A 16,940-nucleotide genomic window follows, 5' to 3' on the forward strand; every position below is an offset into this window, starting at 1 on the left:
AAAAATGCAAAAGAAAGCATGCTAATTCTGTTTGAGCTCATGTATCAGCAGCCCACGCTGTCCCTGAGTTCAGCTATCACAGAGCAAATCTGACAGTACTAACTTCATCTTTCCCCACAATAAACAGAGATGACGTCTGACTGCACTGTTAGCATCTCCCACATCAGCTCAACCATAACCAATAGTTAAGAAATGGCAAAAAAAACCCTTTAAAATGAATTTACTAAAATATAACGTATAAAGCATACAATACCCTGTTCTGCAGAAAACAGGCAAAGAGAATTTCACAAGGTTACATGAACATGCACACACATACACAAAAGCTGTTAAGAATTACACAAAGCAATAGAATCTGATGCCCAGCTAAGGGAGAAGCGTGACCTTGCAGGCCACATGCTAATAGCAACAAAAGGATCAGAACGATGTGGGTCTTTAATGTATCACAGATAGCAGTGTGTTAAGTTGGGGACAGCAGACTAATGAGAGCCTTAACACAACTTTCTTGTGTTTGAGGTTCATCTTTCAACACAAACATCAACACTGTTCTTTCAAAAACCTGAGACAGTTCCACAAACTCATCTGGAACTCCTCTGAGTTATAAATTATTCTAGAGTTATGCAGCATAGAGAGAACCACATATTGCTTCACTGGTTTTCTGCAAGGAGCCAGAGGGCAGATGTTAGTTTTCATTTATGTTTACAAGAGCACAAAAATGAAAGTACGCAAACTCATATTTGCTCTTTTTGTGAGGTTACCTTGACAGAGAAAAAGAAATTGCTTGTTGTCTAGAAATCACACCTCATCAATTAAATAGAGAAAATTCTCACAGAGTCACTTAGATTCAATCCTGGAAACAGTCGTCACTAATTTCCCAGTGACTTCAGCAATCTCCAGCCAGAAGAGAGCAGTGGCTGTCAAAATCTTAACTATTCAAATTGCACTTCTGTGACTTATGTTTCACTAAACTAGAACATAGACATAAGTTACATAGATAATAAATGTCCTTCTGGTTGCACCCTGATCATCTCAATATGATAAACTTATAAAAATGGGTTCAACAGCACACCTGCTTTATATTAATGGTTCCTTCTAAATAAAGACATCAGAGCAAAGAATTGCTATGCTGCTCTCATATCTAGTGGACAAGAAAATCTTGTTATAAACTCTAGAGCTCATTAGTCTGTTCCTCAGGTTTTACGTACCTCTGGCCGACGATGTTCATCTACATCAACAGAGCCATCCAGTGGAGTCACAAAATGGCACACTGGATTCTTGCGCTTCTCCAGGTCTGAAACAAGCATGAAAATCTGAGTGCTCAGCACATGCAGGCTCTGCAGAGAGCCCTGTCACTTCAACAGCAAGATGTGGAAAAAAAAAATCTAGCCAGGATTCCTTCCAGATAGTCAACAGTAAATGGGGAAATCTCAGGCTGTGCTTGGACCGCTCAGTACAGCCTCTGTGTGGACATGTCTAAGAAAGCACTGATCCAAAGGCACTGCCGTGACAGCCCCTGAGACATCTGGGCCTTCAGCAGATTTTTTGAGCTTTTCACTAGACAGTAATTCCAATTCTCTTGCTTCTTACATATATGTCTCTGGAAAATATTTTATAGCAAGTGACACAACGAGCATGATACTTACACTGCATGGACCATGCCCTCCAGATGGCGTTATTGAGACGGATTTTATCTCTCCACTGAAGTTTCAAGCCTTTAAAATTTTTCCATTTTGGTGAAACCAGTTTTCCACTGAAACAAAACAGACAGCAAATCATTCTACTTTGTTTTCCTCTTCCCACTCCTTTCAAGACAAAGCATCCCCCTAAAGCTGCCAAACTGTCAACAGAAAGAAGTACAACAAGCCACGCTTGGCCAGTGACAACTTTTGCCATACGCTGTCCACAGCTTACTGATCTAGGTGCCAGAGACGAGTCCAGTTTTCAAGACTCCTTCATGTTCTCATCTGCCTGCTAACAACTGTCACAAGTATCTTCAGCAGGACTGAAACTTGTTTTACTCACACTTTTCTCCTTGCCAGTATCCCAACTTCTCAAATGCCAGCCCATAAGCTTCCATCAACTGAGAACAAGATTGCTTAAAATTAAGCCCAAAACCTGGCCTAGAGGTTTTTGCATGTTTGGCCACATATAGTTTTGGCTTGATTTTGCTGAGGAACTGGATGAAGTCAACACAAGTTCATTTCTACAGTTCCATTCAATTTTCCAGGCTGGTAACACTGGAAATGAAGAATGAAACGCCAGTTCTGGCCCAAGAAAAACCATCACCCACCAATTCTACAATGCTGGTCAATACAGCTGGGCACAAAGGATCACCAACAGGCTAGAAATAGTAACTTTTCTCCAAGGAAAGGAAAGGCTGGAAAGAGAAATGGCTTACATATGAACAATCTTGGGAGGTGGGAGGGAGATGGAAGGAAAAAGGAAGAAGCAACAGGGACGCCAGTAAGCACTGTATAAACACAAAACTACCCAGCCCTTAAAACACACCTTTATGAATCATTAATCCATACTACTGACAGAGCAGAGGAAGTAGCATATATTCATAATGTAGTACATTTCAAGCCACAGATTGAAGTATAGGTGTTGTGCCTATCCCAGGTTCTCCCTCTCATTTTTTGTGGTTTTAGCCATACATCTTCCTAGTTTACATCTCCTTGTGCTGTTTGTGCATCCTTGCTACAACGGAAGTGGACCAGCAATACAAACCACAATCAATACGACAACACATGCAAAGGCAACAGGTTCATCCTGAAACATTCTGAGCATGGTTAAGGTCTTCTGGAGTGAAGAGTACACAAATGAGTGACAGGGGCAATGTCACCTCCAAACACTTTGCTCTCTCAGAAAAGATCACCCAGCACCTGGTCAATCAGGATTGACTTCTACCACAAATTGCAGTGGCACTGGAGAGAGATGTACTGGCCTGTGCTAGGGCACTGTATATTTGCTATCACACATTCAGTACAAATGAACTCAAAGAGCTGAATTATTCTTCCTTTAAAGTCCCTGTTTCACATTTAAGCTCTAAAATCACTGTGAGAATAGGAAGTACACCCTACAGATGTGCCAGGCACTTCCCTTGGCTTGCCCAAGGCCATGCAGAGGCAGGCCTGAAGCTGGAGAACTGCTGATTCCCAGTTTCCTACTTGGTCTGGGAAACTTCTTGATAGCAGCTCTTTTTAAAGAAAACTTGTAAGAAAATTTGTAATACTATAAACAAGTAAAAAGTCCTCACAGCCTATGCAAAAGAAGCCAGAATGCCAGAGCTGCCAATAGTAGGATATTAAACTACCACTTTCTTCAATTATTTGGCTCACCATTTCTTTACTCCCTTGCTAGCACCACAGCTTCTGTTACCACTCAGGTATTCCCACAACTGTGACGGTAACAGATAAGCAAATTGCAGACCTCAGCCAAGAGACAGGTAAAGAAAAGCCAGCTCTGCTCTTTCAATTTTACTACTATGCATAATGCCAGTTGTAGCAATAGGGTAAATCACCATCAGGTAAGCTGTTGCCCAACAGTAAAAAGATTTTTTTTTTCTCCTTATCCTCTTTAAAAATAAACTGTTATGCTTTTGTATGCACAGGGAAGTGGGTGTAGAGACCAGATATCAACTGCATAAGGGACACCACACAGCAGCAAGAGAGCAGATAAGTGACAAGCTTGTGAGTCCTGTGTTCACCACGATCCATGCCCAGCTGCCCCTTCAAAGTGTATGCTGTATGCTGAGCCCTCTATACTATGCTATAAGGCTCTGCTGCAGCCTTTGGAACTCTGGTGCTTGAGAAGAAATAAAGTACAAACAAAATTTGGTACACAAAATAGAACATTGGCTCCCTCTAAGGCAAGTAGACTTGCTGGAGCAAGCAACTTCACTGACTGGAAGTAATACTGAACCATGTAAACTATTAGTGAGGAACAGGAAAAACAATTATTAATGTACTTGTTTTATTCTCTGTAGCTGGGCTCTAAGACACTCAGTACAACCCCACTTTGCATGCTCACTGATGTCTAGGAAAGCCCTTCTGGATTTTTTTTTTTTTTTTGCCAGAGCACCCATATGCCACTCTTTGAAATACACCTCCCAAAACCCCACTTCTGAGGTCCAAGACTCTTTCAGTTTATGGAAAGACCTCCAAATTAAGTACTTTATCTCATTGTCATCCAGCTGCTGTGGGTCAGGGCAGACTGTGGTTCTCCATCTGTTTAATATTTTTCCCATGTCTGCAAACTATCTCATCATCTTCACAGTGTTCACTGCACAGCCAGCTCTGCCACAAAATCATTGCCTATCTTGTCTTATCATTCCTTCTAAACCCAGATTTAAGCACATCTTTTTCTGTTTCTCATACGTACATTAACAGTTTGGAGACAGGAGATTAACATGTTGATGCATCACCAACACTGACAAAATGCCCACATGCCTTTGACTAAGAAATCTGTCAACTTAATGTTCATCTCTTCGTAGCTCTGTGTGACTGGACAGTTTGCCAAAGCAACAAAACTCTAATAATCTTCACTCAGAATAACAACAAAAAATGCTTTTCTAAAAAATAAAATTAAAAAAAATTAAAGGAACTGCAATTAATTCTTGTACACTCCTTGCATCTTCAAAGAGCCAATTAAAACTGGAATTAAAACACAAATAGTTTAAAACATTTTCTATTACATTCTTACAAAATGCTAAACAAAAATAGTGCATCAAAAGAAGGAAGTGATTAAGAACCTATTCTTAAAATAATTATTATTTTTAGTTCCCATGGGAGCAAAGCACAAGTCCAGCTTGAGGTCATAAGTGAAATGACTTTAGCCTCAGTGGAGAAGAATCAGCATGAAGTTGACAACAATATTTAGACACTATTCCAAATTTCAAAGTCAATGGAAAGTCAATTACTTTACACAACACTGTGACTGAGAGCAGCTGCCTAACTGAAACCGATCTTCAGATTTTAAAGCAGCAAAACAACAACAATAAAAAACAAATGGAGACACCCACTGGCTGCTGCTCCTGCCAGCTCCCTGTCTCCTAAGACCACGCCAACTCCTACAAGAAATGCAGAGCAACTTGCTGACCAGCTAGACCATCACAATGTACCTGCAAGCATAAAATGTCAGTGCACACGTGGTCCTCGCTCTTTCTACAATGGCTGCTGCAACTCTGCAGGGGTGCTGGTTCCAAAGAGGGGAGGAGGGAAGCCTCCCAAGGGAGGCTTGGACCAAATACTCCATGGCACAAGCCGGGACAGCTGCATCCACACCAGCCAGTGGCATGACCTAGAGGATGTTGGTGCTGCACAGATGGTGCCCAAGGAGAGGAGCGCCGAGGGAACTAGGCTCTCAGTTGCATTCTGCAGAGGTCGTTGCTGCCAGAAGCACAGCCTGTGCTACCCAGGATGTGCCAGCTCATGTAAGCAATGCTGGAAGAATATGTGACTTTCATGTCTTCATCACTATCAAACAGATCAAATCAAAGTGGCTGAAAACCATCTGGTGGATAATGTGCAACACATTCCAGCAGCTCAGTTCAGTCTCCCATGTAGAAATCTCCACCTCCTGAGACCAAATGTTCTCAAGTGATTTGATCATAGCAAACCAACTAAAAAAGCTTCAGTTGAACAGGCAACAGAGCTGGAATTCCCTTTGGACACAGGGGGTCCGACGTGGTTTGGAGGAGTCACAGTGTTTTCAGAAGAGAAGCTGCAGACAATCAAGGCTGCGACTTCCATATGCTGCAGCTTTCACCTATGAGTCCTGCGTATGCCAAGAGAGGCTGAAGTCCATTCCCAAGTTTTTTTTACATACTTTTTCCCAGCTCAGGAACTACCTCAGGCAACTGAGAAGCAAGCAGGCAGACAGATAATGCAGCACTGATCTGTCAGTGTGACACAACACTCTCTATTTTTAAAATTCCAGTGAAAGCAGCTGTGTTTTAAAAACAATTACAAACCTTCAAACATCACGAGATTTGCAGCAAAGTATAAGAAACAGACATCCATTGTGAGAACGTGACCGATTCCCTTAGACACGTTTGATTTTTAAATTTTTCTTCAATCAACTGAAATGTAATTAGGGAGAAGGTATGTATTCTAACATGGTACAAAGCAGATTTTACCCTGGCAATGTCCATTTTTACACAAAGTTTTACCTCTGAGAATCTCATCATTTTCTTCTATGTTAATAACAGCCGAAATAAAGCATTTCAGGCACACACAGACAAACAGCACCTATGGAGGGTTCTCCCATTGTCGTCTCCACAATTTTTTTTTTAAAGACTGTATGTTAAAGGGTTGCCTTCCACTGGTGATTAGCTTTGAACAGCATTTTAAGTGTATGGCTAACAAATATTATCTAGAAGAGCAGTTAACAAATGATCTTACAGGATATTTTAGTGATGCTTTTGACTCAGCAGGGACAAGGCAAATGGGTGACCTTCTTCCTTAACAGGTATGGGGCACCTGAGATGCCATTCACAGCTGTTAGGATGACTTCAAATTTAAACCAGTAGCTCTCTGTAACACTGAAAAACCATGTGCTCAAACTCAATGGAAAAGCTCCTGCTGACATCAGTAGAAGCATGACCAAGCTCTGATATAAGATGACTCAAACCAGAAGAATCCCCTGTTCTCCTCCCTTAAATCAGAGGATTTTAAGATGGACTTCGGTCAGCATAAAACCACGTGACACAACCACCCTCTGGATTTGGACAGAAATGCACATTTATCTGTGTGCAAACCCAGAAGTTTGGGGGTTTGTTCATTACTAACTAGCATTAAGAAATCCTAGCATTTTAAGAAACACTGATTTCTACAAAAAGCACTGAAGGGGCAGAGAAGGAGAGTTTTAAATATTAAGATAAATTCCACCCAAAACAAGACAGTCTCAGAAGGCTGGTCCGGTCAGCTTACATAACCTCCTTTTAATAGGTGGTTTGAATACATGTTGATTAAATGGAAACTATATAGCATAGTACAGTAGAACTTATGGTTTTTAATACAGCTCAAGTGCTTTATTAAGCTGTTTCTGATTCAACTTGCAGTTCCCCATTTTTTATCTACCTCAGAAACGGTCAAAACAGTACCATAGCATTATGTTTCAAATCCTTTTCTAATAGAAGACAATAGGGAAGACTTTGCTGTAAATACCAGACCGAAAAATCCCCTTCCCCCATTCAGAAAAAAATTAAGTTCATTCTCCACACCATGACATGTAAATGCTGCTGAGCAAGGAATTTCAGCTGGCAAGCTATCTTGCGACTATAGTGAACTAAATGCTGCACAAAATAAGAGATCTTTAAAATACCCTGTGAGGTAAGAAATGCATGATCTCTTGCTTAAAAATAAGGAAACAGTGAGACTGAATTATATGCCCATGGCTATGAAGTGTGTGAGTGACAGCACTAGAAGTGGGACTTTTTTTTTTTTTTTTTTTTTGACATACTGCCAAACTCTGCATGTAAAACCCTCATTTCCACCCTCTCATCTTTCACTTGTTTTGATATGTAGGGACAAGGAAGATCTCTGGCTAGAGTTGGCTCTCTAGCTCAGGAGAAGTTATTTTTTTCTTTTGCACTCGGATAGCACCTGGCCTAGATCTATCGTACATGGAATTTAAACATAAACCTCTGAGCGCCACGGCTCAGATTCCACAGGCCTGACCCTGCTGCCCAAATATATATTTCTCAGCAAACACAGCAAAGATACCTTGAAAAGCAGCTACTGCAGACCTGCAGGAATCACTTCTCATACAGATCACAGGAGTCTTGCATACTACAGCTGTAAGCAAATTATTTTGTTTTCAAACCTGAACTTTGTAAATTCAGCTTACAGGAATGAGCTACAGAAATGTACTGTGTTTTCCTGTTTCGTTAACGGATCCCCACTGCCCTTGTCCTCAAAGACCTCTTTTTTGCCCTTTGTTAACTCCTGCCTCAAAACCCACTTCCTCTGTGCTTCCTTCCCCCCACTGCAATCATGCAATCTTTTGAGGTGGACAAAGATTTTTCCCTTTATTGAAGGTGATGGTAATGAGGCTCTTAATTTAAGCAATAGAAAAAAATCTGATTTGATATTACAGTAGCTAAATAGATTAGCTTTTTCAGCAACACAGAAAAGAAACTTTTTGGCCTCTCCCCAGCTTTTTGTTTTTGAGGGTGTGGTTTTAGTTTGTTTTTTAATCTCCAATCTCTTTTGTTGGGGAGTTGGGCCTGTCAGCTCAGCTCTCCAAGAGCCAAAACTAACAGTATTTCCCCAAACAAAGGTTCATTCAGAGAATCAGATTATATGCATTGTGTGCTGGAGCAAAGAGGCAGGCAAGTGAAACAAAAACATTTCTACACTGAGTGAATGTCTGTAGGACTTGCAAGGAGGCCACGCTTTAGCATCTTACTATTCGTACCTACAAAGTTAATCCCAGCTGCAGCCCTAGGATACTAATCCCAGACAGAGCTCATTTTAAAAGCAAGTATTAGGGCAGCGCATTTTCTTGGTTAACTAGTTCATCCTCCTTACCTGAAATCCTCCCGCAGCAGGGGACTCCAGGTTCATGGAAGGATGTTATATTGCCCATGCACCACAAACGACAGTAGGGAGCTTTGTGCTTTAGTTACATCAACCATTTTAAAACCACCAAACCCTCCCTACTGTTTGATTCATCTCCTTTTAAAAACAATACTTCAGTCTTGAAGACAGAGATACTAGAACGGACAAACATTTCTCCTCTATCATGAGCATTCTATATTAAGAAGTGTTAGAAAAATAAAAAATAAAAATCAAAGTTATCCCCTGGCAAATTGGAATTGCAACACCTGCCAAGGAACATGTTATCTAGACTGATTTCACCCAGGCAGGCTGAGGTACGCACCTCCTGAAAAGGAACACGAAAGTAAAAGATCAGTTATACACCAGAAACAAACATTCCTGCCCCAACGAATGCACTATGATGCACTTCATTTATTTATTTTACAAATTGAACATTATTTTAAGCAAAGTTTAGAAGTTTAACCCAATTTGTATAAATGAAGGTTCGCAGCATCTGGGCTCTTGCTCTGATAAAGACCACGTCTACACTGGCAACTCACAAATGGACCCGGTAAGTGTTGTGGCATGCTGAGCACTACCCTGGCTTATACCAGCAGATCTGTGTTTGCCAAGGCAACGTACTGCAGCCTCCTCAGCAAGAGCTGAAAAACTCATGTTTTGAGAGTATTATCACATCTACGCTGACAGCCTTTCATACCACCATTACGTCAATCAAGGAAAGGAGTTTCACATAGTTTTAGCCAAACATAACGTGGCCAACATCTGCTATATGAAGAGGAAGGCTTGCAGACAGTGGGAAGGACCACTGGAGAAATGCTTTCAACAGAAGCAGGTTTCATGCAAGTTATGAAAGGGTGAAAAGAGCGCTGAAGCAGCACAGGGTGAAGGGGAACACAAAGAACAGTACAAATATCAAGGAGACTTGGAGGCTATAGTGTCCTTCAGCCAGTGTCTATTTAAAGACTCTGAATATTTAGACGGTTTCTCATTTCCAGTCAGAAATCAAAGGATATTTCTAGAAATGTTCCTGCTTTTCAGACATTTGTCCAACACTTACTCACTTTACTACAGAACTGAAACAGCAAGAAAACTGAAAAAGCTTCACAAGTAATGTCACTAATATTTCAGTCAAAAGGCTGAGAAAGGGGCCTCATCATCACAATCTATCACTGCTAACTCTCAAGCAAAACCTCTCCTTGAGCCCTGCTGTACTTAAATTTGCCCATCTACAAAAGTAATGTACTTTGTAACTCTATAAACATTAAAACTTTATAAAATATCACATATTTCAACTGTCAAAAATCAAGACCTTCTTCAAAGAACTACCAGAGATACCATCATGAAAAAATACACTAACGTACAGAACTTACACAATGCTTTGAGATCTAGGGTCAGAAGCAAGCACCACTACTTTCATTTGCCCAAATCTAAAATACCAGGATGGAGAGCAGTTGCCCATGGCCACAAAGGGTGTCAGTGGCAAAGCGACGACAGAACGCCAGCCGATCATATCCCAGCCACACGCCCCATACTAGAAATGCTACTAGCAAGAGTAAGTTTCAGCAAGGATTAGGTTTACATATCTCAATTTACACATTCCCCAGCTCTTGGTGAATTTCCCAGCATGACAGAATAATTTATGAAATATTTTAATATGCTCAGTATGAAAATGGTATAAAGGTAACACTGTAAGAAGTAAGCTGCCCTGCACCTGCATTATCATTTTATTTGGCATTGCTGTTTCTCAACTTGTGTTTGGTCAATGAAAAAGACAGAAGAAAACAGTCTTAATTTTTCTCCCACTTGGCTAGAGAATTCAAGACAACATAGAATCCATTTTTATCTCTGTGGTGGAAGTTTTTTCTGTTTACAAATAAACATTAAAACACTCATATTTTCTAAACTATTTCTGGGGTCTGCTACGAACACATCTGTTGGTCAGATATCAGCATGGGTAAAAACGTCAGGTCTCCTCAAACCTTCCTTTAGAAGAAAGCATCATTGTAAACATTGTCAGTAGTTAAAAATCTTACAATTAAGAGAGTTACAGAGCTTTTGCAGTAATACAGGACTATTATTTAAAAAATAAACTCCATAGGAAATTGTTCTGATTTTTGTTTAAACAAACACTGCAACCCAAAGCTTCTATTCTGGTATAAAATGTTAAGAGACACAATCTGTCATTTATTTTCCTGGCAGATTAGATATAGACTTGGAAAGCATACAAAGTGAAGATCACAATTTCTAAGTATTCTGTTAAAAAAAAAATATGTTCCTTTGAGGTAAGAACTAGTGCTTTAAGCATGGGCTTCAACCTACGCTTTATAAATTTAGCACATACTCTATACAGGGGAGTTCAAATCTCAGTTGGAAGTGAACACCAATGCATGTTTAATATTGAATTAAATCCTACATAAAAGGAAAATGATGGTAGTATACACAGTCACTACAAAAGGCAGGAAGCATCTGAATTTATATGTCGGTATCTTTGCACATTTCTTATTATGAAAAGCCTTTATTATAGGATCACAAGCAATGTGTCCATATCCTAAGCCTCCGTGTACAGAATAGATGGTATGCAGCACATCCTGAATATTTAACACTTTCATCGGTGGCCTCTCATGCTGTTGCTTTTCAGTGCTCATGCCTAGATTTATAGATTATTACTAAATCTTAACGAATTCCTCACAAGCTTTTCTACGGTGCTTTCACCCTCATTTTGCAGGTGGGAAATCGAGGCATAGAGCTATTAACATTTAATTATCCACTTCTCTGATCTGGCCAACATGAGATGACATGCCTGCATTTGCTTGCAAAACTGCATCCAGTTCCCTTTCCTGATCTCTCACCATGCCAGAAGGACCTCCAGTTGACGCTCTGACCACCTCTACGGTCACTGCTTTGACTAGCTGCTATCTCCAGTTTCTTAGAAAATTATAATTTCACCAAGTTTAAAAACAGTTTTGCAGGACAGAGCACTCCACTCGAACATGGGCCACCTCCTCACCAAATTTCAAGGCCCTGCTCCAATCCTTAGGGCGATATAATCTTTGAAAAATGACTGGAACTTCTTTGATTTCTTCTTTTTTTTTTTTTTAATATGGGCAATACATTTTGTTTCAGCTTTATTAACGGAACAGACTAAACCACTTTGAACAACTTCTCATCCAAAAAACATAGGCTCAGACACGGGAAAGTTCAGATCAAACAGTTAAAACAACCAAAAATACAGTTACAGATTAAGTATTAGTGAGCAACTTTAAGAACAGGAGGTGCTACCAGTGTTGCCTACAGTAATTGCTGGGTAAGAGGGTGGAAAGTCAGTTCTTTTTAATGTTTTCTGCAGTGCAGCTTAATGCCTTGTGTTCTAAAGGACTCACCCTTGTAACAAAATGATCATGTTATCTCTGTATTTAAAGCAGTAAGCATGAAACCTGCTCACAGAATGCCAGACAGCTGTTCTCCACCCGCAAGCTGTGGGCCAAGTATTGAAGTCAAGCTACTAGAGATGCTAAACTTCAAATCCAACCCCCTCTCCAGTTCCCCTTCTCTCTGGTGCTAGGATTGCAAGGTTCGTGTAGCTCAGTGTTGTGCCCTGGGCCAGAATGACCAGAAAATTGAGTATCCAGCATCATTCACAAAGTTGTCAAAACTATTTTTAAGACAACCAGCTTGAGAACTTTCACTTAGGAAACACATGCTCCATTCTTTGCCTGAAAGGAGCAGAAGACAAACATCAGCTTTAACATACCTTGCGACTTTGTAATACGCAATGATGCACCAGTAACTAACACTGTGATCAGCAGCATTGAGGGCTGTGAGAGTTACCAGATTTTCTTTGCTGCATCATCTTTACCAACAGCTTTTTTTCAGCTCCCTCCCCACTGCATGCTTCCTTTTTCAAAAACAGCCACCGCACTCAATGCACCCCTTCCTTCCTCTCCATCACTTCCTTCTCTTCATCTTGCCTCCCTGCTGCTCAAACAAGGTTTAGAAGATTTTGGTGAGGCAAAGGATTATGTATCTAACAATGTTGCAGCTGGCGTAACAAGGATATCACGATCAGTTCTACTGGGACCTTTTCTTACAAAATCTCTGCTAGGAGATAGAGGAATTTTCCTCCTGCTATCAATTGTTATGATGATGATGATGATCAACACGTTGTATTGATAAACTTATCAACAAAGTAATTCACATCAGATCAATACATTTAGTTTTCCTTGGTTTTGAAGAGTTTCCTGTGCACTCTCATGCATGGTGAAAAGAAGTGTCATTTTCAGAGCAGCTTCAGTATAAAGGGAAGTGATCCTACTCGTTTATTTCACAGTCTCTTGAAATTTTCCACTTCTTCCTAAAACTTGATTTCTGCCACTGGCTTTTCATCAACCTTCTTAGAGTCAGAATATTCATTACAAAGAGCTGTTTTCCAACACAGATGATCAGGAGCTGATACGGTTGTCCAGTGCACCTTCCTTCTCATTTAAAAGGATGGCTTTTGGCAAGGACCGTCTTTGTACAGAGAGCTATGAACACGTCAGGATCCTTTTGAATGTTCAGGCCTTAGCCTAGATTAATAAACTGATCAAGATGTGATGATCTGGGACCTTGTTTTAAGCACCTAAATTATGGTTCAAAGACTTTTCACACGCAGAGCTTCTGAAAAACCCAAACAAACCGTATCAGCGTGGCAGATCAGCACAGCTCTCTGAGCAGCGCACATACTGACAGGAACCCAGAGCTGTTTACCATGCTCAACAGGCAGAGAAACCTGAAACTGGCACTTCTGCCACTGAGGATAGTGTAACATTCTCTGCACAACATTACAAGCCTATAAATATACTGGAAGACTTCAGGGATCTTATTCTGAAAGCAACTTAAGTGTTTTAAAAAGAAGAGACGCTCCCCCACCTCTTCCCTTGTGAAACAAAGCTTTCATACCAGCTGTCTGCAACCAACTCCCTACAGTGTGAAAAACACCAGACTTATTACCAAATTCAGTTATTAAAGACTCAAGACTGCAGCAGCACATACAGTTTATTCAAAGTTTACATAAAAGCTGAACCAGAAACTACACAAAAGACAGAAGTAGACTAAAGGCACTGTTGTGTTACTACTAAGGCTACTGAAAGAGAAAAAAAAATAAAATCCCATAGAAAGATTATGTAGGGAGAAAACCCATTCCAGTCTGTTTTATGTTAACTCTGGAAGGAGGAGAAAGAAAAAAAAAAAAAAAAAAAAGGAGTTTAAAACAAAAATAAAATAAAAGCACCTCTAAAAGGCCATGCACACCTCACAGGAAAAGTCTCTACTTAGAGCTTTGTTGGATCTAAATGCAAACAAATGCTTTGACAATGCCTTCACCAAAACCAGCCCGTCAATTAGAGGTGAACATCACATAGACCTGTGAAGCAGCAGTTCTTCCTGCCCCTGCTACAGGACCAGCCACAGCTCAAAGCACGGCAGTGAAACTGGTGAATCTCTGGGATTCACCAGTCAAAGACCACAGCCTCCTAGGAAGGCTGAACATTCAGAGAATGAATAGTGGAAAACTGACCTTCACCAGCTCAAACAGGAGCTGTGGAAACTTGTCTGCAGCACTGCAGGAAAGTTTGTGCAAGTGATCCTTCGTTAATTAACTGGGACATGGCGGGGAGCATACTAATGCTCACGACATACAATCCTCATCACGTTTTTCCCAGATGGCTCCCACTGCCCATTCAGGATTGGACAGGCCAAGGGAGATGCCTGGTTCCCACACACAGATGGAGAGAAGATCAGTCCTGTTCTCAGGAAAGTGGCTCTGCTCACGCTGAAGAGTAGAGTTTGTTACTTTATAATGATGGTGGTTACGCTCACCACAGCACAGGACATTGACGAACGCTTCCTAGCAGTTAACTTTATAAAGCAGTATTTAATCTCACTATATGTGGTGAGTGTCAGAGAAAGACCTTGGGTTTATTGCAATATAACCTTACAAAGTCATTCCTTTGCTCACAGTAACCACCATGTTCAAATATCTACCAGAAAAACAGTTCAGAAATTCTCACACCATTCTCCCATGCACTAGTTAAGTCACAGCTGGAGTGACTTATCCCCTTTCCTTACCAAGAACACATTTTCAAATGGACCAAGATGGTTTATGTCCCAAAGCGAGCGGTGATTTCCTAAGTAAAATAAATGACAGTATCAGCACTTTCCTGAATCTTATGACAAACAAAACAAAAAACCCCATCACTAAATGACCCTCGCACAAGTCTCTTCTTTGAGACATGTTTTTTCCATGTTCCATAATCAAAATAAACCAGCAACCACCTTCACTTTGTAGAATCCCTTAGAATGCTCAAATGAAAGGTAAATAACATTTCTCACACGTTTATTGCTACAGAGAGAAGGAATCTCTCTAAACTGCCTAGGATCCATCTCCCCATTTTAAAAACCCTGCTATATCCACATAGCCTATAATCACCACATGCAGAGGTCAGACCCCAAGCCTACTAATGTGCTAATAAAAACTGCTAATAAAAATTTTAGGCTCCTTAAGCTCCGCTAAGATTTTTACTGGAGATTTGAGTGTTCTACTTGTATGACTGGATACTGAAAACAGATGGGATGCATGCTGGGCTCCTAAACAACAGCCTTCACAGATGAAAACTTTATTAGAAACAGTAATGAATTGGCTTTTATTGCAAATTTCTGTGCATCTACTCAGTCTCTAAGTTGAGCTGTGCTCTTCAATAACATTTGCTGATTTGATAAAGTAAATGAGTGAAATCTAATCACATGGTTCCTATGAAGGGTTAACTATTTCACACAGCAAGAGAGACAGACCAGAACATAGGAATGCCTTTTGTTCCCATGCAGTTTGATTACAGATTACCCCTCATACGAGGAACGACTCAGATCACAGAGTCATTCAAGTCACAAACATATTGGCTCTCTGCTTTCACAATACAGCGGAATATCCAGTACCTTCAGGCAGTCGGTTAGGGAAGGCAGCAGCACAGAACTAGGCTGGTATCACAGAAAGCAGCCATGCAGCAACACAAACCAGCCTTATCTGCAGCTTCCAGAGACCAAATGCTGCCGGCATATACTGTCCTGTGCTGCCCTGAAGAAAACACATTTCTGTACCAAGCAAAAGCTATAAAATGAGAGCACTCTAAAGCTGTAATTTTTATAAGGCAAAACACAAACCTCTTACTTATACGAAAAAAGGTTAGCAAACAGTGAAAGTGCTGCCTGGAATTTTTGTACAGCTGATACTAAAACGCTGTCTAGCTCACTCTAGTACTTGGCACCAGAACTCGCCTGCTTTAGCAAGAGCTGTAAGAACACCCATACAGGTTGGGCCAAAGGTCCAGCTTTCCCAGTACTCCATCTCCAGCAGTGGACACAAGCCAGTGCTTGGAGAAGAGGACAAGCATGTTTGTATGACACTCCCTCCAGCCCACAGCAACCAGCCCCCTCCAGCCCCTCTCAACTGTAAAGGAAAACTATATTAACTATTATATTAACTTACTCCCTAAAAGTTATTTGGAAGAGCTACATTGTTTCTCCTTTTGCTGTGTTTATAGACACCTTCTCACCTCCCCCCCCCCCATACCTGGGTGAGTTGAATATGTGTATCGATTTGGCAGGTCTCTGCTTTGAAAAGGGAGGGATAATGACATTTTTAATAGACAACAGCTGCTGTGGTGACTACTGCAATGACTCAGATGCCCCAGCTTTTGGATTGATTGCTTCAGGCTCTTGGCTATTTCGCAATATCTGCTTTCTATTTTCAACAGGTTTCAGGTGTCAAACATAGTTGCTAATTACCTGAAATAAGCGCAGTTTCCTCCTTGAGGATATTTGTATCTTTGATCAAGTCAGTTCTCCCATCCCAATGCTAGGTTCATTTCAAATAAGCTAACAACATGCAAAGAACTTCTCTGGCTCTGTAGCAGATCTAAGTATTTTACAACTGTATCCAAATCCTTTTACTTAGTCCTTCCTTTCTAAAAGTTCCATATCCTCAAATGCAGAAAAATAATTTTTGTGTGTGTTCCCAGGTCACTAACCTGTTCCCCCCATTACAACCCCTCATCTCAATTTTCTTTCTCAAAAGCTGTGTTATAAAGAGCAAAAGCAAGTAGATCATTCCCTTTCACTGCTTCATGCTTTCCCACGTCTGGCATGCCACCACCACATTTTCTATTCAAGGTCTCTCAACCGCCATCCTGTCAGGGACAGATGTTTACCAAGCAAATAGAAAGCTGGACTAAGCTGAAGTATGTGTGCAGATACTAATGTGCAGGAGTTTGAATGTATACAGGGAAACATTTATACCTTCTCTGGACACTGTACAGAATGAGCTAACAGGCGAAGCATGATAGGTAACAT

The 16,940-nt window shown here is 40.7% G+C and overlaps 1 protein-coding gene across 4 annotated transcripts in view; it reads right to left on the bottom strand.

Moving 5' to 3' along the window:
* MLXIP (MLX interacting protein) overlaps positions 1–16,940 on the bottom strand; it is a 54,155-nt gene that overhangs the window by 24,618 nt on the left and 12,597 nt on the right. For all 4 annotated transcript variants that reach the window (XM_072880563.1, XM_072880560.1, XM_072880562.1 and 1 more), the window contains exons 2-3: positions 1,641–1,747; positions 1,203–1,288 (exon numbers count right to left, since the gene is read on the bottom strand). In XM_072880563.1, coding sequence (XP_072736664.1) covers positions 1,203–1,288; positions 1,641–1,747 — 193 coding nt within the window. The remainder of the gene's footprint in view (positions 1–1,202; positions 1,289–1,640; positions 1,748–16,940) is intronic.

This window comes from Ciconia boyciana, chromosome 15 (assembly GCF_034638445.1).
Source record: "Ciconia boyciana chromosome 15, ASM3463844v1, whole genome shotgun sequence".
NCBI lineage: Eukaryota > Metazoa > Chordata > Aves > Ciconiiformes > Ciconiidae > Ciconia > Ciconia boyciana.